This window comes from Notamacropus eugenii, chromosome 3 (assembly GCF_028372415.1).
Source record: "Notamacropus eugenii isolate mMacEug1 chromosome 3, mMacEug1.pri_v2, whole genome shotgun sequence".
NCBI classification, from domain to species: domain Eukaryota; kingdom Metazoa; phylum Chordata; class Mammalia; order Diprotodontia; family Macropodidae; genus Notamacropus; species Notamacropus eugenii.
Window position 1 is genome coordinate 105728950 of NC_092874.1, and position 25863 is coordinate 105754812.

The window sequence follows — 25863 nt, forward strand, 5'->3', positions numbered from 1 at the left end:
TCTGCAACTCCCATATTAAGCCTCATGATTTTCAAACTACAAGTTTACAATGACAAGAACCCTGAAAGGGGAATCAAAAAACATGGTACTATCACCAGTTCTACCTTCCATTTAGTCCACTTAACCTCTGTGCCCTTGTTTTCACATTTGGAAAATTCAGTGAATGATTACCACCCCAACCTCACATACCATCCACAAGATTGTTGTTAGAATAAAATTATAGATCTAACCATGCTTTGAAAAGGTCAAAAAGTTACCCACGTGCAAGGTGTTATTACGTTAAAATGACATAGTAGAGTTTAACCTCAATCCTTCCTGCTGTTGCTGTTAGTGTTGAAGACTCCTGGTGCAATGAAAAGAGAATGTGGAGTCAGAGGGCCTGGGCTCAAACCCATTTCTACCATGTGTGACTTTGGCCAAGTTATTTACTCTTCCTTGCTCTTAGTGTTAGCTAATCTATAAAACAACTCATGTCTAAATAGCTCTGTAAGCTCTAAGCCCCATTCCAATACAGTGTAAGTTTCTTGAGGACAAAGGCTATCCCATTTTTGTCACTGAATTCCCAGCACCTGGCTGGCATAGCCCTGCATCTAGTAGGTGCTTTATAAATGTTTGTGGAATTCCTTCTCTAACTAGGTCCCTACTCTGACCTTGCTGGAACTTCTTGTCCTGTCTGGGTCTCTCCACTCCTTGGCAGGGAAAGGAGTAGGTGCTGTCTCTCTTTGATTCTAGGCATGTGAAAGCACACTCTAGCCCAGGTCTTGCTTTCCAAGGACTAGAGTTGAGACAGGAAAGAAAAAAGCATAGGATCGGAGACTTAGACCTTAGAAAAGATTTTAATGATTATCTAGTCTGACCCTCTCATTTTCCAGGAAACTCAAGCAAAGACTGTTGAAATAACTTGTCTCAAATTGCAGGTGAGTTACAAAACCAGAGTTGAATTCTGACTCAAGAGAAAAGGAGTAGGATTAAGAGAGGAAAAGCATTTGAGAGGAGTGGAGCCAAGCTGGCAGTAGGAGGCAGGGGCAAAGGGGATGAGGTGGGAGCAAAGATGATGTGAGGTGAGAGGGAACTGGATTAAATTCTGCTGATGGTCCACTGCTCCTTTTTCTTAAGATTGTCTATCTTTCCCAATGCCTGCCACTCAGTCCTAGCCTAGGTCTGTCCCTCTCCATTGTTACTATCCCCCTCCCCCATTCTCTCTCTCCTAGCCTAGGTCCCACAGTCAGTACACTTGATCCCCTCCCTCTCCCTGTGCAATTGCCTCAGGTGTAGGGCTGGGTTATGGGCACTGGGGGCTCAGCTCTATAAAGAGCTCCGGCTCCTCCTTCCTCTCCCCTGCTGTACAGCTGCAGTCTCCTCACCCTGAACTCATCCTATACAGGAACACTGATGAGAGGTCCCTGACCCCTCCCTTGGCACCCCCCAGGGCTTCCTGGTCCATTTTCCCTAAAACATTCCCTCAAGCTTTTGATTCTGAGCAGAAGAAATATGGGGGGTCCTCCATTCAAGATGAGGGGAGCTTGGACTCACCTTAGGGAGCTTCTCAGAACCTGGATGCTTAGAGAACAGATATGGACCCAGAGCCTCGATGAGGCCAATATGCTTCAGCAAAAGAGGTAAGTTCTACCCTGGGATAGCACAACTGAGCCTCCTGTCAACCCCAATATCCCTACTAGTGTCTCAGCTGAGAAATTGGTTCTCTGCTAAATCACTGCTACTGCCCTGACCTCCCATCCCTCTGGTTCTGGCTGATCAGTCACCTCCTCCAGCCTCTGGAGTCAGATGGGGGCTGGGACAAGATATCCTCTGCCTCTTGAGACAGATGAGTGGTGTTTGCTCAGGTTTTAGGGGGTGTCTTAGGGGAGGCCTTGGACTTCGAGTTCCAGGACAGGGCAGGGCAGTGAGCAATACCCCATCCTGAGTCCTTTCTTTGATGTTAGGACTGAGGGGAGTATAAGTGGGCCAGGGTGGGGAAAAGAGGGAAAGGAGAAGGGGAATGTCATGTAGAAGAATGGGGAATACAAGTTTGGATGGGGAAGGAGGCCACGTGTACGTGTGTGATTAAGTGAATGTGTGATGGGAGTGTGTATGTGTGTGTGTGTGTGTGTGTGTGTGTGTGTGTGTGTGTGTGTGTGAAAGGAAGAGAACACATTGTTTCAAGGTCCAAAGTTGACCCTAGCATCTCAGTCTGTCTTCTATTGAGTCAGGACTAGTACAGATTTTCTAGTCACATAATGTTAATCTATAATACAAAAGATCAATAAAGAGCCTTTGACTTGAGATCTCAGGATAGTTTTAAGCTAGGTTTTTGTTATCTGAATGTTTTGTTTCTAAAGGGGCATTGGCCCCTAGAAGGTTAGATCTGCCTTGTGATACTGGGATTTGAGCAAATCTGTCATCTGGGAGGTTCCTGGGGATTGGATCTTCATCAGACTCTGAATTCTGAGAATGAAAGGAAGAGCTTTTAGGAAGGTGGTGTTGTCTTTTTGCCTGTTCAGACCTCATTGTGCTCTCTAACTCGAGGGTAGAAACTGAACATCCAAGTTAGGGAGTAGCCACTAACAGAATTGTTCCTCAGGACCAAAAAGCTTCTTTTTTTTGAGCTAGGCTATTGGATACGGAACGAAGAGCCAGAATTGCTGAAGCACAAAGTTAGGAATGGGGGAAGGTGTGGGGTGAGTTTTGTCTTTTTTGTTTTTCGTGGAAGCAAAGTCCCATGATCCTCTCTTCTGGATATCTCCTCTCACTTTCCAGATAACTGAGAGATGAAAGGGAGTCTCTCTGAGGCAAGTCCTGAGTTCTGAACTATTGACTTTGAAATGCCCTTTCCCCCTGGAAGTCAGCAGGCAGCAGCCACCTCATGCTGTCTGGTCATCCAAGTGCCCCTCCTGCTGCCAGAGCCAGTATTTGTGTCCATAGCCCACCACTGTCTCACCTCGTCTGGTAGGGCAAGCTGTGACTTTGCCTTGTTTGTCTCAGATCCAGGCTGGGAGAAAAACAAACAAAGATTAAGAAATACAGACATCTTCACTGGGAGAAAGGAGCTCACTTCTAACCACAACCGCAAATACAACCAGTAACACTCTCTACCTCTCCTACCACCACCACCACCACCCTTCCTCTCACTCTCAAAAGCCCAGAGCCAGATTCTAGAGTTTAGGAAAGGAGTGAGAGGAGGGAAGAAGGAGGAGGAGAGGATTCCTGCTCTCAAGCTATAAAATTCTTGAAGGAATGAGAGAGAGGCTGGAGCCCAGGAATAACAAAGCTGGGTGAATAGTTAGTTACTCATTCAGAACTATTTTTTTCCTCTAAAGACCAGACCTATGATTTCATTAGTACAGAAAACTTCCCAGGGACAACTGCTTGGAATGTAGTTCATATTCTTAGAGAGTAACCTGGGAAATCCTGTGAGGATAAGTGATTTATTCAAGGTCACACTAATAGGATGTGGTAGAGGTGGAATACATCTAAGACTGCCTCACCGCCCACTAGGCAACACTGCTTCTGATTTAATAATAAATAAGAATAATAATTACAATTCATTTATACAGTGCTTTACAGTTTACAAAGTACCTTCCTTTCCATAGTGGTTAGCAGTACAGTGCAAGAATTATTCATTTATGCTTATCTGTATACTCTCTCTCCCATTAGAAGGTGAAGGTCCTACAAAGCAGGATCCACTTGGAGTTTGTCTGTTTTTCCAGCCACTGTCGTTTTTCGGTTGTTCTTCGGTCATTTCTCAGTCATGTCCAACACATTGTGTCATCATTTGGGGTTTTCTTGGCAAAGATATTGGAGTGGTTTGCCATTTCTTTCTCCAGATCATTTCGTAAATAAGAAAACTGAGGCAAACAGGGTTAAGTGACTTGCCTAGGATCATACAGCTAGTAAATGTCTGATGTCAGATTTTAACTCAGAAAGATGAGTCTTCCTGACTCCAGGCTCAACATTCTATCTACTTTACCACATAACTGCCCCTATCTCTAGCCCAGTGCCTCAAAACAGTAGTTTTAGTAGGTGCTAAATAAATGACTGATTAATTAATGGATTTGCAGATGAGGAAACTAAGGTAAAGTGACTTTCCAAGTTACCATTGTAAAGGGAATTGGCCCAATGATTGATTTACAGAATACTTGGGTATGCTCACTGCACATGGTCATCAAGTCTGGGTCCTCATTGGTCATTTACCTGTCACAATCAAGTACTGTAGGTGGCAGATTCCAGAGTCATAAGTTCATAGTTTCAAAGGTGGAAAGGGGTCTCAGAAAGGGACCAAGTCGAACTACTCATTTCACAGATAAGAAAACAGAGACCTAGTGAGGTTAAGTTACTTGTCTGTCACCAGGATAATAGAATTCAAGACAGGATTTGAATTCAAGCATTCTGGTGTTGTCATTCAACTCTTTGTGACCCCTTTGGGGGTTTTCTTGGTAAAGATTCTGGTCTCTGACTCCACCCAAAACTGGCCTTATCAGGTTTATAAGGACCCAACATAAAGGAGATGTCTGACAGAAAGTTCCCTACTAAGTCTTCCTAACTTGACTAGTCTTTTAGACTTGGACATGCTCAGATTTAGGAGACACCTCAAAGGTTATCTGGCCCAAGCTGGAGCTTTACTTCTGGAGCCTTTGGGCTGTCTTCAGTCCCTCTGGGCCTAGTGATTATGGTTGCTCTGCTGACAGCACAGAGTTCTGCTTAATCTTGCAAAACACACTGCAGTATAGACAAAGGCTTCTCTGGCCTAAATTGTGAACCTAATATAGAGACCTTTACTCCCTAGCCCTCAATTCCTCCCCACCCTCAGCATCCACTTCCTATAATAAGAATAATTAACCAACATCGATTGAAATTTTCCTTTGAGGGCTGGGAACAAAACTCTCCCCCCGCCTCCCACAGCCACCCACCACTTCTTTTCTGAAAGTACTGTTTCAACATTTCTCAGACACCAAATCTCCTTTTCTTTTACTTTCCTATTTTGAATGTCTCGGTCTCAATACAAGTTGCAACCTCATTCTTAAAGAAAAAGCACCTCAGGCTGCTTGCTTGTCTCAAATTCAGGCCTAGTTTGGAGCCTGTGTATACTTCAGAGGTCTACGCTAGAGGTCTATGCCAGAGCATGAGGTCCTATTAATTTAGTTAACTCAGTAATAAATAATTATTTTTTAAAAAAGACAAAACCTAAAGAAAAAAAACCAAAACCAAAACTCTCACTTAAACTGACTGTATAACCTCTCACAGAACCAGGCTGTGGATATTCGTGGGCATGTATGTGTGTATGTGCATGCAAGTGTATGGAAAGAGTTTGAATCTCTCTCTTCATCTATCTCTGTTTCTCTATCTCTTTCTCTGTCTCTTTTCCCCTCTCTTTTGCTCTCTCCTTGTCTCTCTGTCTGTCTGTCCCTTCATCTATCTTTCTGTCTCCGTCTCTCTGATTCTCTTTTCCATGATTGTTCAATTTCCCTGTCTATCTCTTTCGTGCCCTCCTTCCCTTTTTCCATCTCTCTCTCCTCAGGATCTTAGAGTCCCCACTCCTTAAGGCAGCCAAGGAGAATGACCTCTGCACCCTCAAGAAACTGCTTCTGGATGATCCCTGTGATATTCATCAAAGAGGTGGGGGCTAGACCTAGGATGGAAAAGGGGGCAGGAGAAAACAGTTTTTTACCTTAAGCTGCATGACCCTTGTGTGCTCCTAGTGGTCCCACCTAGACGTTGTCTCTGACAGCACAGGACCCTTCCTTGGTATGTTTGACCTTCCTGTCTCTCCCCCCACCTAACCCCAGGGGCCCTTGGGGAGACAGCACTACATATTGCTGCCTTCTATGACAACCTGGAGGCAGCCAAGTTCCTGATGGAGGTTGCTCCTGAACTGGTGAATGAACCAATGACCTCTGAGCTGTACGCAGGTAAGAAGGAGTGGCAGAGCAAAAGATAACTATGGGGAGGGGCTAGAAAGCTATGGGGAGAGAATGGGAGATTTATAAGGCATGGTGTTGGCTAAGTTTTTAGACTTGTTCTTGAAAAAGACCTCTGATGACTGGAATTGTTAGGAGTGGTGAAATAGAGGAGCACAAAACTGTCCTGAGGCTTGGAAGCAGCCTCAGGATTGTTGGAATTTCACTGTCTGCCTCTCACCTCTCTCATTCCCAACTCCAAATTATCATTTATTTCCTCCAGCCATTGTGTCTGCATGTTGGAAGAGTCAAGGGACTGGGAGAAGCCATGACTGTATCTTCTTGGGACTCTTCAAAAGCCAGTTCTCTTTGTAATATCAGATGAAGAGATCTCATAGATCAGAAAGGATGTCCTTCTTCAGAATAAGACAGTAGATCTTTTAAAGGGTTCCAGAGTGACCCTAGGGGCAGATTGTCTTCATGACTAACAGTGTCCCATTTGTGTTTGAAAGTGTCTCAGAGTGCAAATGGCCATTTATGGAAGTATCTGCTGGGAGGGGGACAGGCTCCATATCTGAGAGGACTCCATGGGACAGTCTTTTTCATTCCTGAAGTCTTTTTGTTGCTCAGGACAGACAGCACTTCATATGGCTGTTGTGAACCAGAATGCGAACTTGGTGAGATCCCTGCTGGCCTGTGGTGCCAATGTTTCTGCCCGCGCCACTGGAAGGGTCTTTCGTCAAAATAAACTCTTCTACTTTGGTAAGAACCATAGTTTGTAAAAGGGGGATATCAAGGAAGTTGGATGGAAATATAGAATACATATTGGAGAAGGGGAGAACACGTTCATAACCCCTTTCTCTGGAACGTCAATTTCTCTACAATCTATGCTGAATGACTGAAGACTACCTTTCTGTCATACTGAATGTGACCTCTGCCCTCTCATTCTTTCCTTCCATACTATACCTCTGATTTCCATTTAATCCATTCCCCCACTAGCAGCCATACACAGAGCCACAAACAGAAATACAGGGAGGAGGATCAAACTGTCCCAAAATGGTGAGATACCTCTATTCCCACCCTTTCCCATATCTCCTGTGATGCTAACACTCTATCATCTTTCTTCCCCTCCACCCTAGGGGAGCATCCTTTGTCCTTTGCTGCTTGCATGGGCAATGAGGAGATCCTCCGACTACTCATTGAGTTTGGAGCTGACATCAGGGCCCAGGATTACTTGGGTAAGAGGTGTAGGTAGAAGATGAAGGCTGGGATGGGGAGACAGGGAAGCCTAGAATGAAGGAAACTTAGGCAAAAGCTAGAAAAAAGTATTTATAGAGAACCCTGGAGCCCACTTGATAGAACTTAATACAGTGTCTGGCACATTGTAGGTACTTAATAAATAGAGTTTGGCATGAGATGGGTAAAAACTTTAGGGATATCTTGCTATAAAGGACACTTAGGGAAAGCTTAGGCCAGCTCTCTGGTTCTACATATCATAAAATGAAGGATGACAAAAGTTAAGTGACTTTCCCAGGGCCCTATGGATGGTGAAAAAGTTGGACTGATGATGTAGGTGTCCTAACAATCCTGAATCTGAATCTACTTGTCTTACACAGCAATGGAAGGTTCAGTGATTTTTTGAATACCCCGTTATCTTCCCCACCAGGAAACACAGTGCTACACATCTTAATCCTGCAACCCAGCAAAAACTTTTCCTGCCAGATGTACAATGTATTGCTATCCTATGATAGTCATGGGAGTCACCTGCAGCCACTTGAGCTCATCTGCAACCACCAGGGCCTCACCCCCTTCAAGTTAGCTGGTGTAGAAGGCAACACTGTGGTGAGGAATACTAGCCCCTAAATACTGGCCCTCCCAAATGACCCTTCTCCCCAAACTTCTGTCTCCAAAAATAACTTATTCCTAGCCTTTTACTTCAAACCCCTAAATCTTAGTACTCTGAGGGACACATGCTAGGGGTCTATCACAGGCAGACTGCTGTATTCCTATCCCTTCCTCTCCTCTCCTCTTTCAGAGATCTAGAGAGAATCTCTGGAGGGAGAAAGGAAAGGAATCCAAGATTTCTGTGTGAGAAAGGGTCCTTCTACTCCCAGATGTCAAAGGTGGGGGCAACTACTGTCCTCCAAATGACCTCTCCTCCAAATGGCTCTCAATGTACTGTCCCTTCAGCTCTTTCTCCAAATCTAACCTTCATGCTATACCTCCCCTTATAAGATGTTTAAGCATCTGATGCAAAAGCGCAAATATATCCAATGGACATATGGCCCATTGACCTCCACGCTGTATGACCTCACGGACATTGATTCCTGGGGAGAAGAATTGTCCTTCCTGGAGCTTGTTGTCTCCACCAAGAAGCGTCAGGTAAGGGTTCAAATGTCTGGGTCAGTAATTCATGAAGGATAGGCTATAGGGATTGAGGGAGAAAGAAGAAACAAAGACCACTGAAAAGTTAGAACATAGGTGACTGGTGATACTCTTAACAGAGATAGGAAAGGCAGAAGGAGAGTGGGTTTTGGGGGTGGTGGAGAGGAAAAAAGGATCAGTTCAACTTGGGAGATACTTAATTTGGGACATCCAGGGGAAGATGTTAAATAGGCAACTGGAAGTATAAATCTGGAATTCAACAATGAGGACATTTGGAAGATTTGGGAATCTACCAAAGAGAGATGATAGTTGACCCTGGGAGAGTAAATGATACTATTAAGTACTAAGGGAGACAGTAGCAAAGGACGAAACACCCGCATTGAAAATGAAGAAGGAGAAATAAGAGCCTCTGAAGGAACTAGATATAAATCTGTCAAAAATTAAGAGGAAATAATGGTGCATTGAAGAAATCATGGGAGAAAAGTACATGGGGCAGGGAGAAGAACTGGCTAATGGCATCAGGTACTTCATGGAGGAGAGGAGACAGAACTGCAAAATAGGAGATGGAATTTGTCAATTAAGTAGGTCCATTGACAATTCCCTTCCCTTCCCTTCCCTTGTTTGTCAGGGACAATTGACAATTGTCGCTGAATGAGTAACTTCAACTGAGTGGTGAGGTGAGAAGTCAAATTGCAAAGATATGAAGAGTGAATGAGAGGAGAGAACACTTTTGTAACATTTGGCTACAAAAATACTCTTTTACAAGAGCAAAGAAAGAGAAGGTGAAAAAGGAGTTTGAGGGAATGAATGGATGACATTGTCAATAACATACTAGGACAGAGAAACCCTAATTATGAATGATTCTAATATAAGCAAAAGTAAAGAAGGAACTGAAAATGATGGAACTGAAGGTCCTAGAGAGAGGAGATAATTGATAGAACAAGGTCAGAGAGAAAATTGGAGGGCCAGAATTGGATAAAATCAGATGGGATTTATGCTTCTTAGAAAGGAAGGGAAGCCTTAAAGGGTATCCTCAGTTAAGTAGAAAGATAACTATCTTGATGAGTAGAATGAAAGTACATTGGACATTGAAGGAGAGTGAAAAATGTTTGATGTTAAATGATATGGAAACCTTAATAGTGAAGCAACTATACACACACACATACACACACACATACATACATACATACAGAGAGAGAGAGAGAGAGAGAGAGAGAGAGAAATGTTGTCAAACTGTTCTAGATTTCTATTGAGACCTAGTTGAAGTCAAGTAAAGTAAATTTGAGGTGAGCTTCACAAACTTGTAACATCTATAACAATTATTCTCTGTGGGTGGGAAGTAGAAAAAAATGGGTCTTGCAATTTACCCAGAATTGGGGCAAGAATGATAAAAGTTCAAAGAAGAGAAGAGCTTCTAAGGTGATGGTTAGAATAGTTTTGAAAGAATGTGGTCCAAGTTCAACTGAGAAAACAGTGAGAGAATAGGAAAATAGGAGAAGTAGAGGCAGTAAGGCTTGGGGCAAGAGACCAGTGTTGAGATAACCTCTGAAAGGATGCAGGAATGTGAAAATTAGAAGGAGAGGAGGTTACTATGCAAGAAGAAATCTCAGGAGTTCCAGTTCTCTTAAATGTGAGTGAAAAGGTCCAAAGTATGATGGTGATTCTAGATATAATAGATAGGAATAGAATGACGATGAAGACCATGAGAACTGAGGAAAGGAAAAAACAAGCCCAGGTGATAGAGAAATCATCACCATGGACACTGAAGTGAGTAAGGGTGAAGGGAAAGCATCAGGAAGTTCAGTGGATGATGGATACGAAGATGTTGGGAACATGGTGTATACTGACGACATGGTTATTTGTGTGTAGTCTCCCCTCTGCTTATGCCACCCTCCCCACATCCCTTGCATGTACTGACTGTGGTGACACTTTCTCATCTTTGATTCTGTATCCTATGAGTCAAATACTGTTCTCTATCTACCAGATGGTGTAGTGGATAGGGTGCTAGACCTTGAGTCAGGGAGACCTGAGTTCAGATCCTCCTTCAGATACTTAGTAGTTAAGAGACCTTGGCTTAGTCATTTAACACTTAGTTTCCTCACCTGTAAAATAGGGTTGTTGTGAGAACCCAATGAAATAAACATGTAAAGCACTTTAGAAACCTTAAATTGCCATACACACACACACACACACACACACACACACACACACACATATATATGTTGCTGTTATTATTATCTTTTGTACCATGGTGCTGTTTTTCAATTGAATTGACCTAAGAATGTTTGCAAAGCAATACATCCATGAGTGTAAATGAATATGGTGTAAACTAAGTATGTATTTATGTATGAAGGAAATGAAATAAAGGAGAAGAAAGAGTTGGATGGAGAGCTTCCTGGAAGAAAGAAATTTTGAGTAGGGATAGGCGGAAATGAGCCTTCTTCATAATGGTGTGTTGTTAGTATCCTTCTCCCAGGACTCTGCAGGACAATCCCATAGAGGTGATGTGAGTTGAGTCAGTGACCACATGTTCCCTGAGGACCCACCTCCTCCTTCTCACCAGGTCCGCCAGATCCTGGACCAGACCCCTGTGAAGGAACTAGTGAGCCTCAAGTGGAACAGGTTTGGGAGACCCTACTTCTACGCGCTGGCTGCCATCTATGTTCTCTACATGATTTGCTTCACCATGTGCTGTATCTACCGTCCTCTCAAACCTCGGAACAGCAACCTTACTAGCTCACGAGACATGAATCTCTTCCAGGAAAAATGTCTTCAGGTGCCTGCCTCTCGGAGAGGGATGGAAAGATGAGGAAAGGGGGTCAGGGTGCTGAAGATAAAAAAAATGGAGTCCCCTAAAATGTTAGTTCCAATATTCCTTTCTCTCCTTTGTCTGCCTCCCCATTGGTCTCTAGGTGTCCTGTGCTACCAAGTCACCCTTTATAAGAAACAGTCCAGACCACCCAAGTCAGTAGATATGAGTTGGGGAAAGGTCTAGGTGTGGTAGGTAATTGAGCCCCAGGAAATGACAAAAATATTCTAACAGTGGCTGACTCCAAAAGTGAAAGAGAATTTAGAGGTGATGATAATGATGGTTCTAGAGAAAGGGGATAGTTAATGGAACAGGTCAGAGAAAAAATGGAGGACTAGGACTGGATAAGATCAGATGGGATTTGTAATTCTTAGAAAGAAGGGAGGCTCTTAAAGTATGATCTTAGTTAAATAGAAAGAAACCAGCCTAATGAGTTTAATGGAGAAAACTTCCTGAAAGAAAGAAATTTTGAGGATGTATCTGATGGGTCCAAATGTATCACTCTTATATTTCTCAGTTTTTACACTCAAATCCTCACCCTCTTTACAATCGAGAAGTACAGCTTTTGAGACATAATTATAGGTAATTGTGGAAGTAGAAGGAACTTCTGGTCCATCTCACACATCATTTTACAGAGAAAAAAACATGTAGACACAGTTTTTAAGTGGGTAGAGCACTAGACCTGGAAACAGTCACATTTAAGTTCAAATGCAGTCTCAGACTTTGTTGGCTGGGTGACCCTGTGGCCCTGGTCATTTAATGGCTGTTTGCTTCAATTTGTTTACCTGTAACATGGGGTGCTGTCATAATAGCATCTACCTCCCAGGGTGGTTGAGAGGATCAAATGAGATAATAAGTGTAAAGACCTTAGATGATGGCTGGCACATAAGAGGCAATTAATAAAAAGCTTGTTCCCTTCCTCTGTTCTCTTCTATAGAACGTGTGATGACGGTTTTGAGGCCACAATACTTAGGTCTGAGTCCAATTATTGTCTAGCCATGGGACCTGGAACAAATCACTTAACTTCTCTAAAACTTGTTTTTCTCATCTTTGAGATGGGAATAGTATGGAACTTTTGGAAAGATCCCAAGAAATAATAGATATGAAAGTATTTAGAGCTTCAAATTGCTAGGCAAATTGTATTATTACACTTGTGTGTTCTGGTTGTTGGGTTGTTTTAGTCATGTCCAATTCTTTGTGACTCCATTTGAAGTTTTCTTGACAAAGACACTGTAGTGGTTTGCCATTTCCTTTTCCAGCTCATTTTACAGATGAGGAAATTGACTTCCCCAGAGTCACACAGTTAGTAAATGCTTGAGACCAGATTTGAACTTAGGAAGATAAAGTGCTCTTTATCCCAAGCCCAAGTGCTCCATCCACTGCACCACCTAGCTGCCCCAAGTACATGTTCACATACACTTTAACCAGGATGAGTCCTTATGATGTCAGAAGGGAACTCTGTTGTTTTAAGGGAGAGAGATTCTGCTCAAACATGCTTGAGTACACTTCTGATGTGTCTAGCCAACACAACCATACCCTATTATCCTTCTTGCATTCCCATGTATACTGTCAATATGAGTTCAATGGCAATAACTTTTCACCTGTCAGACGACCTGTCATGGACATTGTGGAGGACCCTTGTGGCTGGAAGTTTGGATACAATGACCTTTAAAGCCTCTTGCAACTCTAAGATTCTATGGTTCTGTAATTTTATGCTCTCCCTACATAGGAATCTCCAAGAAAAAAAGAATGGGGTGGGATGGGGGAGAGAAATAGAGAGACAGACAGAGAGACAGACAGATACATACACACATACACAGAGAGAGACAGAGACAGAGAGATACAGAAACAGAGAGAGACAGAAAGAGCAGAAGGAAATGGAAGTGTTAGCTACATTGAGGTTACTTGTAATATGTTTGTATGGATACAAATGGTATGCCCCTCCCCAACCAGCACATGCATTATATCTTATGCTGGTGCTTGAGTGTATGCTAAATGGTTATATCACTGGTTAAACAAGAAAGATTCCTTCTAGGAAGAAAACATGGATTCTTCGTAGATACCTTAAGTACTGAAAGAAGGACCATGAGTCAAAAATAGTTAGGTACAACTTGATAGGAAAATCATAGGAAGACTTGTCTTCAGCTATTCAAGATGAACTCACTATCTGCTCTGTGTCTCTATAATCGTACATCTAGATAACTAGATATAGTTGCTATTCTTTCTTATTTATCCTCAGATCTGCACTCAAGTAGCTTTGGTTACTTTTAGGAAGCCTGGTTTGAGAGCAAATGGTTTATTATATAAGGGGGCAGAGGCTGAGAGGAGGCCTCCGTTCTTTTCTGTAGCCACACGACAACTCCCCAAGTAGAGACTAGAGGAAGAGATAGTTAAGGAGAGGGGATTGGGAGATGAAGTTGCTGGGGTGATATAGGAACGAGGAGAATGAAGGCATGCAGAGAGTTTATGTCCTTGTGCTTTGTGTCTTCCCTCTTTCCATATCTTTAGGTTTTGGGACAGAATATATTCTGTTTTGGTGTATAGACAGGTCTGAATGAAGACTTGATTCCTGAGACAATCTTTCAGTAGATCTCATTTCTCTTTCTTTCTTTCTTTCTTTCTTTCTTTCTTTCTTTCTTTCTTTCTTTCTTTCTTTCTTTCTTTCTTTCTTTCTTTCTTTCTTCCTTCCTTCCTTCCTTCCTTCCTTCCTTCCTTCCTTCCTTCCTTCCTTTTTTCTATTTTTTGGTCTTTGGGAAGCAGGGCTGACTATTAGACATATTTCCTTGACAAAAACATGTGGAGCTATCTGCATGAGTCCACTCTTTTTCCTTCTCTTCTAAGAATGGAGTAATTAGAACTCTAAATTCATTTTTTTCTCTTTCTCTATCCCTTCCATGCCCCTCCCCTAACTACTTTCTTATTCAGCCTCCATCTCTTCCTCTTTCCTCTCAGGGATAAGTGAAAGCCTGAAAGTCAGGCAGAGTCAAGGAAAGACAATGAAGAGACTTACTCTGAAAGGCTGTGGGGTGCTTTTCTATAACTATGATTTCAGGAAAACAGTCCTTCCTTTATTTCATACATCCTCTCCACACCCTCTCCTTAGCAAACAAGTCAACATGACAGTGATACATTCTCAAGTTAGTTGCTTTAAGTACTAGGGAAATACTCCTCTACTAGGCCGAGGAGAGATAATGTACATAACATATACCACTGAAAACACAGAGTTGATGCTGCATCAAGTTCTAGGTAGTTTCTGAGGCTCTTTTGCTGATTCTAGATATTCCTATCTAGCCACTTAAGTCAATCCCATCTTTTTCATGGTTCCTGGTTATTTGATAAGTCTGTAATATCTTTTCAGTCCTATTGTGTTTACTTCATTTAGGAAGAAACCATCAGCCTACATCTCCAGGGCCTCCAAGTTTTTCATAGAATCCTAGAATGTCAGGGTTGGGAGGGACCTCTGATGTCATCTACTGAAACCTCAACCCAAAACATGAATAAATGCTTTCTGCAGCCTTACTGACAAGTAGTCATCCAATCATCTGGTCTTTGGCAGGAGGAAAGAAGGCAAGGTTATTTCTTATCAAAATGACAAAGTGTTCTGTGACCCCATTTAAAATTCCAAGTCTCTTTATAAAGAAACCATACTGATTTAATTATCATCCTAAGTTATGAATGACTAACCCTTCCAGGGTTATTTAGAGAGGCCTAAGGACAGTTCTTTTCCCTCATTTAATAATCATTTTATCTTCTGCTAAATGATCCACCACCACCAACATACTACCACTACCAAATGCACTCCCAATCCCAGGTCCTAAAGCTCTTCTGCTCCTTTCCCTGGCCTGGCCTCTGCTAAGTCCCTTCACTATATTAGGAGTCAGAGTATGACTCGCTGTATGACGTGTGTCTTTTTCCGTAGGTTTCCACCCAGGATTAGCATGTATTCTCACTTGGGACTCAGAGAGAAAACTGAGATCCTCACCTTCTATTCAAGCCCTAAGAAGTTTTATTTGTATATGACTAGTCTCCATAGTTATTCATAGTTGACGTGTGATTAGAATGGTCTCTGCTCCTGACGTGATCACGTATACTCAAAGTCAGTTGAATTTCAAAAACAATTTTTTTTAATGAGAAACTTGATTAGCACTTGCTCAGTCATTATCTTTAAACACTTGCTTACGTAAAATATGGGATATAAACAGAGATATGGGATATAACAGAGAGATAACCAAATGGGCACAAACAATTAAGGGTGGTTGGCAGAGGTCCTGGGTTAGTTTGACATGATTCCTCGTCAAAGACAGAGATCAAATTCCGCTTTGCATTCAACTTTTGACTCTGATTTCCCCTGTAGGAATCCTACGTGACCTATGAGGATCATGTTCGGCTGGCTGGGGAGCTGGTGTCTGTCATTGGGGCTGTAGCCATTTTACTCTCAGAGGTAGGGGATGGCTTAACCCCTTAGTTTAAAGCATGAAGATATTCTGGTCTCTCAGAATGGGTCCTGTGTGCCCTTTAGGTCTCTCTTGTGCTCTATCCTAATTTCTGATTAATGATTGGCATTTTCCCCTCACACAAGAACAGGTGGAGAATGAAGACAAAGCAGTCCTGTATATTAAGGGAGGGCATTGAGTGGAGGTTAGGCAGGGACCCATTGTTGTTCAATCCATGGACTTCAGAGTGCCCTGGGTCTAAGGTTTTAGGGGAGAAAGAAAGAAAGAAAGGAAGGAAGGAAGGAAGGAAGGAAGGAAGGAAGGAAGGAAGGAAGGAAGGAAGGAAGGAAGAGAAGAAAGAAAGAAAGAAAAAAAGAAAGAAAGAAAGAAAGAAAGAAAGAAAGAAAGAAAGAAAGAAAGAAAGAAAGAAAGAAAGAAAGAAAAGGGGAGGGGAGGGGAGGGGGAGAGGACAGGAGAAGAGAGGAGAGGAGAGGAGAGGAGAGGAGAGGAGAGGAGAGGAGAGGAGAGGAGAGGAGAGGAGAGGAAAGGAAAGGAAAGGAAAGGAAAGGAAAGGAAAGGAAAGGAAAGGAAAGGAAAGGAAAGGAAAGGAAAGGAAAGGAAAGGAAAGGAAAGGAAAGGAAAAAGGAAAGAAATCTAGCCAATGTACCCCAAGTTAACTGGGCAACTTCCAGCCATCAAAATTTACCTTCTCTTGGAAAGAAGAAGGAAAAGGAGAGGGCTAGGTTGAGATAGAGGATGATCTGAGTTACCCAGCTATCTGGGTCTCCATTTAGACACCTCGGTCTACTCACATGTTGTGTTCATCCTTTGTTTTCGAAAAGGACCATGACATCAGAGAAATGATGACATGATTTGCACTTGACTGTTTTGAGTGAGGGAGGGCTGTGCAAGGTCACCAGTCTCACTTTCTCCTCCTGAGTCATCTGGATCCAGTGAGTAGATAGGACTAGCCCCCTTGCATACTGAAATGAGGAATCCCAAAGCTAGCTGGCAGGTGGCACTTAAGGCATCATCATAGGAACATGTCTACAAGCACCAAAAGGCCATCCTAACCACTTTATCTGGACAAGAGATGGCACTAATGTCAGGAGAGCCAAGGGAAGGTGAGTCCCAGGCAAAGTCAGGAGAGTCAGATTTGAGCCCACAGTAGCTTAGGGAATGTTATAGGACTGAATGTGCAGGTAGAAGTTTGCAAGGGAAGGTGAATCTCAGGAAAACTCCCCATCACCATTCTCCTAAGGCTCACATCCACTATTTTAAACCTTGAGAATCAGGGTTCTCCATCCTCTTTCTATGTCTTCCTCAGTCCTAGACAACATCTTCCTCTCTTCTGCCTTTAGGTAGGGTCCCTATTTCCTTTCTCAGAGTCTTTCCCTGATAGTTGAGCAGCAAAATGTGGGAAACTAAGTTTGAATCTAAGCAGAGAGACATGAGGGCTCCCTCCAGGACGCTGGAGCTGATTCAGAAGATAAACTAAAGGAAGTGGGAGGGAGGAAGGGAAAATTGGCAGAACTCCTATCCTTACTCTCCATTGGAATTTTGGAGACCTTAAAGCAACTATTTCTTTCGCTGTCATACTCTTGCTTTTCTCAGATTCCAGACGTCTTCAGAATTGGGTTCACTCAATATTTTGGACACACCATCCTTGGAGGACCTTTCCATGTCATCATGTGAGTCCCTTCTCTCTCATTCCCTCCCTACCTTGGAATTCATTCAAATTAATGGTGCTGCACTCTGCATCTTAGCTAATCCCCAATTCCAGGAGCCCTATCTCCAGAGAATCTATGTGTTTATATTGATGCAATATAGGTGTCTAAAGTTGAACGGATGTGTGTTGTATATGTGGATTATGCGCATATGAGTATATTTGAACAGTGGAAGTCACAAACAAATTGCAGTCAAGGCCTGAAACAGCCTACCCACAATCCTTTTACATGTGTCCTATGTTTTGCTCCCTTCTCTTACTCAAGTATCATCTATGCCTGCATGGTGCTAATGACCATGGTGATGCGACTCACCAGCACATCTGGGGAGGTGGTACCTATGTCTTTTGCCCTGGTGCTTGGTTGGTGCAATGTTATGTACTTCGCTCGAGGATTCCAGATGCTGGGCCCCTTCACCATCATGATCCAGAAGGTCAGTGTTCCTTCTTCTAGCTTCTGGGCTGAACAGCATCTTCTTGCTTAAGTTATTTCAAAGAAGCAAAATAAGCAGGTTGAAGAGACTTGGAGACAAGGGTTATTAAATAAATTTGACTGTCATGGAGGGTATGGATCTTTAGGGATAGACTCATTGTGTTGCGGGGAGGAAGGAGCAACTATTTGAGAACTAACTGATGGTCTCAGTCCTTCATTCTCTTCTCTGACTCCTGCAGATGTTTTTTGGGGATCTATTACGATTTTGCTGGCTGATGGCTGTGGTTATCTTGGGCTTTGCCTCTGGTAATGTCACTTTTTCCTCACCCACTGGTAATTTCTGGTCTATCTTATCTTTTGGTGTCCATAAGCTCACACTTGGCCACAAATGCCCAGATACAAATATGAGATAAACAGAAGAAAGGAATGATACTCAAAGATTTGGGCACATAATTAATTTAGTCATTGATTCATTTAACACTGTCATTTTCACTTGGTCAGTTCCCTAATATGTGAACCCTAGTGTCAAAGAATTTTTTAATTATATTATTCTTAATTAGAGATTATATCATATCAAAAGACTGGACCATGCTAATCCTAATATTAGCAGAGTCATTAGTATCAAATGTGGGGTGGGGTGTCTCATTAGAATCATGAAACGTCTCAACATTAGCCATATCTGAAGAAGAAAAGGACAGGGAACATGCTAACCCCCAGTCTCTGATTATTATGGTAACCACTCTTTCCCCCACCCTTTTTCCTTGGGTGGAGTAGCGTTTTATATCATCTTTCAGACAGAGGATCCAAGCAAGCTGGGCCAATTCTTCAGTTATCCCATGTCATTATTCACCACCTTTGAGCTCTTCCTTACAATCATTGATGGTCCTGCCAACTATGATGTGGATCTGCCCTTCATGTACAGTGTGGTCTACTTTGCCTTTGCCATCATTGCTGTTCTCCTGATGCTCAATCTCTTCATTGCCATGATGGGTGATACTCACTGGCGGGTGGCACATGAACGGGATGAGCTCTGGAGAGCCCAGGTGAGTCTCCCTAGGGTATCTATAATAGCAAGAAGGACTTGATTGATAGAGAACAGTGAAAGAGAGTGAGAAGAGATTTCTTAGTTATGTTGGTAATATGCTGAAAGAGAGAATTCAAAAGTTGATAACTCCTGGGATTATCCCCAGTTTACACTGTCTACGTCTTGTACATACAGTTTTTTACATATTCTACTCTGTTGTCACCCCTGCCCCACAATTAGAATATTAAACTTGTTGAGGGTAGGGTCTGTATTTTTGTCTCTTTTTGTTTTCCCAGTATTTAGCATAGTTCTTGGCGCACAGTGAGCACTTAATAAATGCTGACTGAATAGGGCATATTATGGGAGGGGAGAGGAGAACACAGATCATGTTAGTGGAACTCTAAATCAATTAAGAAATACTATTCTAGGTGCTCAGGAAACAAGGAGAAAAATCAAACCGTCTCTACCCTTAATAAGAGCAAACGTGTATAGTACTTACTATGTGCCAGGCACTGTGCTAAGCACTTTACAATTAAGGAACTTACATATTATTGGGGGCAATGACATATGGAAGTATAAGCACACATACACAGACGCATATGTGTGTATACATATATATGTGAGAGAGAGAGAGAAGAAGAGGAAGATGAAGAAGAAGAAGAAGAAGAAGAAAGAGGAGAAGAAGAAGGAGGGGGAGGAGGAGAAGAAGAAGAAGAGAAGGAGTAAGAGGAGAAAGGAAAGAAGAAAAAGAAGGAAGAAGAAGAAGGAGAAATAGAGGGCAGGAGGAGAGAGAGAGAGAGAGAGAGAACAGAGAGAGAAGAAATAGAGGGAGGAAGAGAGAGAAAAGAGAAAGGAGAATAAAAGAATAAATATAAAATAGATACTCATTTTGGGAGAGAGTATATTAGCAGGTGGGGAACCTGGAAAAGAGGGAGTTTTGCTATTATTTTGATCTCAACATGACGTAATTTGATTACTTAGGACTCTGTGGCACCTTAAACTAGTTTCTAGATAAACCCAACTTAAGAATCAAAGAGGAAATTGCTAAATTGTTATAGAATCTCAAAGCCAGAGTAGGACCAAATACTTTGAACACTATTACATCAAGCAAAATATTTGACACCTCCATACCGATAAAGGAATATTACTGATAAAATTTAGCAAACAAGCCTAAATTGTGTAAGGGGTAAGAAGAAGAAAAAGGAGAAGAGTACAGGATGTGGAATGGAGATGGGGAAAGAGATAAGAGGTGGGAGGAACTGTTCTTTGTAGGTCTTTTCTTTTCCTGTCCTTGAATTTGTCTTCCTACTAGAAGTATAGAATAGTATAGAGGAGATATATGTCTGCATAGTTCTCATTGCTGTTTTATGGTGTATCTAAGTCCATGTTTATTTCATTATAAAATCTTAAAGTTGTAAGTAACCTAAATAATTGTCTAATCCAACTTCCTTCTTAAAGAAGGAATAATTTCTATGGTCATCTAGCCTCTGGTTAAATATATCTGCTGATAAACTGGAGCTTTCTAATCTGTGGCTAGACAGATTTAGTTATTAGAAAGTTGTTTCTTTATATGGAGCTAAAATCTTCCTCCCTATAGCTTACAAACCTCACCTGCCTTATTTCCGTCCCCTGGAGTAACCCCAAAACAAGGCTGCCCCCTCTTCCATAGATAAGCCAGTCTTCAAATCTTTAAACACAACTATTATTTCTTATCCATTTCTCTTCTCCATAATATGGTGCCCAGTTCTAGCTGTATTTATTTACTTATTTATTTCTATTAGAACATAAGGTATTGATGGTAGTTACTGTCTCTCTTGATTTGCTTGTATTTGTATTTCTGGTGTTTAATATAATGCCTGCCACATAGTAAACAACTGAAAAACTATCTTGTATTCACACTAAATGGGGCAGTTGGTGGCTCAGTAGATAGAGTGCCAGGCCTGAAGATAGGAAAGTGTATCCTCCTGAGTTCAAATCTGGCCTCGGGCACCTACTAGCTGTGTAACTCTGAACAAGTCACTTAACCCTGTTTGCCTCAGTTTCCTCATCTGTAAAATGAGTTGGAGAAGAAAATGGCAAATGAGCCCAGTATCTTTATGAAGAAAACTCCAAGTGGGATCAGCAAGAGTCAGACATAAATGAAATGACTGAACAACAACAAACAGCCTAAACATCTCTCCTTTGTCTAATCATCCCCTGATGACATAGTTTATAGAACCCTCACTATACAGGTTACCCTCAGCTAGGTGGTATTCCTCCTACATAACTCCATCCAGAGGTGAACAAAATAATTCAGGTGTGGTGTGATCAGGATAGAGTGCTATGAGATCATATGTACTATTATATTACATTAATAAATGACTTCCATTAATATCCTCCTACTTCTATTAATGTTGCCTAAGACCTTGCCATCTTTTTTTCAATGCTCTATCACATTGTTGACTTTTAGCTACAAAAATGACCAAATCTTTATCACAACAACAGCCTAGCCAGGCCTCACACTTCTTGCAGTCATGCAACTGGATTTTACACAGATCTTTGTTAATCTTATGATTTTCAGTTCACCATTTCAAACTACTGGGTATCTCAAATAAATAAATACATGCGTACACACACACGTGAACATATTGGATTTGGAGTTAAAGGATCAAGGTTTAATTCGATATCTACCACTTGTGCCACCCCATTGCCATATCTGGTGGACAGAGTGAGGTTGATGACTTTACACAGCTCTGCCTCACTTAAATCCAGTTCATTTGCAAGTCATGACATCATCTTCCCGATGTCATTGTCCTCTTTGAGAATGAAGGAAAAACAGTGACACAGGCATTTAAAATAACAGGGTTTGACTAGATGACCTCTGAGGTCCTTTCTAATTCTAAATCTATGACCTTATTACCCTAGAGATCATCCTGACCAAGCCCTACTCCATATGATAGCTGAGAAAATGAATGTTCAGTTGAGTTGTGGTTTTCTTTCTCTTATATTAGTTATCTTTCCCAGCTTTTTTTCCCCATATTTGTGGATTTTTTTTAAAAAAAATTAATCCATTGGTACTATTGATTAGGACAGGGACATGTGTAGAAACCTTCCTATGGAATGACATGAAGACATTAATCAATACTTTGTCAATTTAACATTTGAATGTTCAACCTTTAATCCAATAGACAGCATTTCTATCTAGTTCACATTTAATTATTTCATCCATAAGAATTAATTTATGTTCTTTGCTGAAATTAAGATATATTCTATCTACACAAGTTCATCTCAGCCTATCTAAAAACAATATGAAAAATGGAATGGGTTTAATAAGGTATGATTTGTTATTAGTGAACTTTTATTGTTGTCTAATGATTACCAAATTCTCTTCAAAATAGGCATAATCCATCTTCTCTGTTTCTCCTATTTCAGTATGAAATTTTATTTATTCCCATTTCATCTTTACTTACTGTTTTTTCTCTCAGTATATCTAGTCTATTTCTGATCATTTTCTTCCCTTCCCGACTTCTCCACAAAGGTTGTGGCCACCACAGTGATGTTGGAGAGGAAGCTACCACGATGCCTATGGCCTCGCTCAGGGATCTGCGGGAGAGAGTTTGGTCTTGGAGATCGCTGGTTCTTGCGGTGAGCAGGAGTGTGTGGGGTAATCTCATATCCACGTATTGGTATGTGAGCATATGTAAGTGCTGAGAGATGTTTATTCCTTAACCCTTTCTCAACAGTCTGATCTTCTGACAATCCCACTTCCTTTCATGAGATGTCCTGCTGGATCCACTAGGGGGAGAAGTTGGAGTTCTGAAGTCTGAGGAGGGGGAGTGATTTAGGGACAATGTACAGCTAGTATATGAATGAGAACTATGTGAATACGAGTATGAGTAAAAAATCTGTGTGTTTACATGTCTATGCAGGTGTGTGTGCAATTCACTTTCTTTTAACGTTCCTCTTTGGTCTCTACTTTAAGGTCTCTAACAAAAACTGGACACTCAAAACTACTCTGCTATCTAGACTATAGTTCTCTCAATCCCCTAATCCTCCTGTTTTCCACCCTTTTTTCCACTTCTTTTCTACCTCATTCCCCCACAATTCTTTTCTTTACTCCTCTTTCCAGTCCATTTCCCTTCCATTTTTACATGGTCTTTTATGCTACTGTTTCCCCCCAAACCTAGTATTCTCTCCTACTCATTCTCTTGTCCTCCCTATTTGTTTTTACTTCATATATACTATGACCTCCTCCTTTCCTTCACCTCACCACCAGTCAGCCATCATTTGCTTCTTGACCCTATCTTTCCCGTTGCAGAGTCGAAGACCTCCAGGATCACAACCCTCTTCGTGTGCTCCGATACGTGGAAGCCCTCAAGTCCTCTGACCAAGATGAATCAGAACAAGAACATCTATCTGAGAAGCTACAATCCAAGCGGAAGGGTAAACTCCTGGGGAAGGCCTCATTAGGAGCCCCAACACCCTCCTTATCCCGAACTACATCTCAAAGCAGCTCCAGTCACTGGGGCTGGGAGGTCCTGCGAAGAAACACCTTGGGCTATGTGAACCATGGTCTAGATTTGAGAGATGGGGATGAAGAGGAGAAAGTCTACCATGTATGACTCAGAAATACTTGACTCTTGCCCTTTTAACAGAGAACACTTGGGACTAGAGGAACAATGATATTTATCTTAAGAGACTTATCCTGATTCCCAAGTAACCAGTGGAATGTAGGTCATTCCAACCCTTTCAGTAATTTATCCCTCTCTGACAATGGAGAATGCTGGTCATTAGGTCCATAAATCCTTACACTCTAGGTAAAGGAGTAAGGGTTGGGTCAAATGTCCTTTAACTCCAAGTTTGCCATTTTGGGGGAAGAGAGGGTTGGTACCAAAATTTGGGGCTAGCCATGAAAAAGAGAATTCTGACAATGTCTTGGACAGTTACTCGTTCCTTCTAGACTTTCTTCCATTAGCCACTCTTGGGCTCTGATGGAGGATGGAAATGCCATCCTGAATGTGAGCAGAACCAGGCACAGAGTTTTAGCTCTCCATCTCTTCCTTACATTTCTCCTTACCCCCATCAAGTACATATACACCATTTCCTTCTCTCCTTTAATAAGGCTTCTAATTTGTGCAGAATTGGTGTATATTTGTAATGGGGAGGAACAGTCCCTTTTCTACACTCATTAGCATTTCAGAAGTGTGAATGAGTATTTTTATCTTTGCATATTACGTGTATACAATAAAATGTGTAACTGATGTCTCCATCTGGTCTGTATCACTTCCTCCTGGCTAGCTCATCCCTTGTATCTTATGCTAATACTGTCTGTGGACTATCCCTTTTTGGGAAGGTAGACAGCTTCTATACCTGTAATGTGGCATTACTATTAATATACTTTATATCTCTCCATCTTCACTTTCTATTTTGCTTCCTTCTGAAGGCAAAATGGCACTAGCATCGTGAGAATATCCTGTAATGACTTCTAGAATAATAACCCCTAACTTCCCTTTTGACCCATACTAGGGATTTAGTTCTGAGAATGGAAAGAGGGGAGAGCCATACAAGGAAATGTGGGTAGGCAGTTTTTGGTGCAGGGAGTGGGGGCCTCCTTTGTTAAGGAGCTCACAATCTAAGACATGGAGAGACATCTATTCAGTTAGACACATATACAAAGTTGCTCACCCAAGAGTCATTACATATGCATACACAGAATGGAACACAGAGTAGTATTAGGAGAATGAGTTCTGAACCTAGCTTACCACTTGCTCTACATAAAAAAAAAAAAAGAGGCACAAGTTCGACTGGGCAAGTTCCTTCAAATTTCTGAACTTAAGACTTACTTTTCAATTTAGATGATGTCTATTATTTCTACTTAATAGTGTAGTTGTAAGAGTCAAATGAAATAACGGGTAGTATTTATATACAGCTTTAAGATCTGCAAAATGTGAGCTATCCCATTTGATCCTCACAACGACTCTGGGAGGTAGGAGCTATTATCCCTATTTAACGGAGGATGAAACTGAGACTGAGAGACATTGACTGACTTATTCTGGGTCACAATGTCTGAGGGAAAATTTGAACTCAGTTCAAATTGAGTAGGACTGACTCCCAGGCCAGTATTCTCTGGCTGGTCTAACTGTTTATAGTTTTCTGACCTCTCTTCTTCCTCTTCCCCTGTCCCTAATAAGAAATACTAGTCTCAGACTAATCTTTGTGAATACATATAGTCAATGTCATTTCCTTGCTTTAAAACTTTCATGTGTTTTCTATTACCTGCCCCTAAAGTATAGCCTCCTATATCTGGACTTCAAGGCCATGCAGAAGGTGCCTTTCCAGTCTTCATTTGTATCACTTCATTCAACGTACTCTACCTTCCTTCTAAATTCTCTTCTCTCCCAACATGTCCAGTAGTTTGTTATCTCCATTCCCAACTCACACTGCTCCAAAGACCTGAATTATTGTCCCTTCCCTTTGTCTCCTCCTCTTCTAAGGTTTATTTCTTCCCCAACACATAACGACCAACCCATAAGGAACTTAGCTCTGTGAAGCTACCTTAATGCCATGCTTTCCTATGACAACCTCCCAACAAGAGAGAATTATGGGAATATGTAACATACTTATATTATATAATACATATTATGTAATATATTTTATATATTATATATGGTAATATATAAAAATATAGCACTTTTATTTTGTACTTAAGCCTTTTAAATGTGACACAGTTATGGATATGGTTTTTCTCTGCTCCTACTAGATCCTGGACTCTGTGAGGGTAGGCTTTTTGTCTCATTGATTAAACTGTTCATCTCTCCAAAACCTACTTCCATGTTCTGCACAAGTAGCGCTTAATACATTTGTGCCGAATTTAATCCCTTCGGTCTCTAAAAGTCTAATTGGTATTACCTGGGAATAAGCATTCCACTCTCCACCATGAACATGAATGAAAAATCATGTATTATGCACTTACTATGTGCTGTCATTTCAGTCCTATCCAACTCTTTGTGACCCCTTTTGGGGGAGTTTCTTAGCAGAGATACTGAAGTGGTTTGCCATTTTCTTCTCCAGTTGCAAACAGAGGAGACAAGTTCAAAACTGGCCTCAAACACCTGGGGAAGTTACTTAACCTGGTTTGCCTCAGTTTCTTCATCTATAAAATGAGCTGGAGAAGGAAATGGTA

The 25863-nt window shown here is 41.6% G+C and overlaps 1 protein-coding gene across 1 annotated transcript; it reads left to right on the forward strand.

Annotated features, from left to right (window-relative positions):
• Positions 1 to 1255: 1255 nt before the first annotated feature.
• TRPV5 (transient receptor potential cation channel subfamily V member 5) lies at positions 1256 to 23945 on the forward strand. The gene is made up of 15 exons (XM_072652500.1): positions 1256 to 1619; positions 5516 to 5613; positions 5784 to 5906; positions 6525 to 6656; positions 7034 to 7132; positions 7561 to 7736; positions 8130 to 8276; positions 10843 to 11055; positions 15443 to 15529; positions 17136 to 17212; positions 17513 to 17678; positions 17917 to 17983; positions 18452 to 18720; positions 22219 to 22325; positions 22999 to 23945. The coding sequence occupies exons 1-15, from the start codon at positions 1492 to 1494 to the stop codon at positions 23300 to 23302; spliced, it is 2193 nt and encodes a 730-aa protein (XP_072508601.1). The 5' UTR covers positions 1256 to 1491; the 3' UTR covers positions 23303 to 23945.
• The last annotated feature ends 1918 nt before the right edge of the window (positions 23946 to 25863 follow it).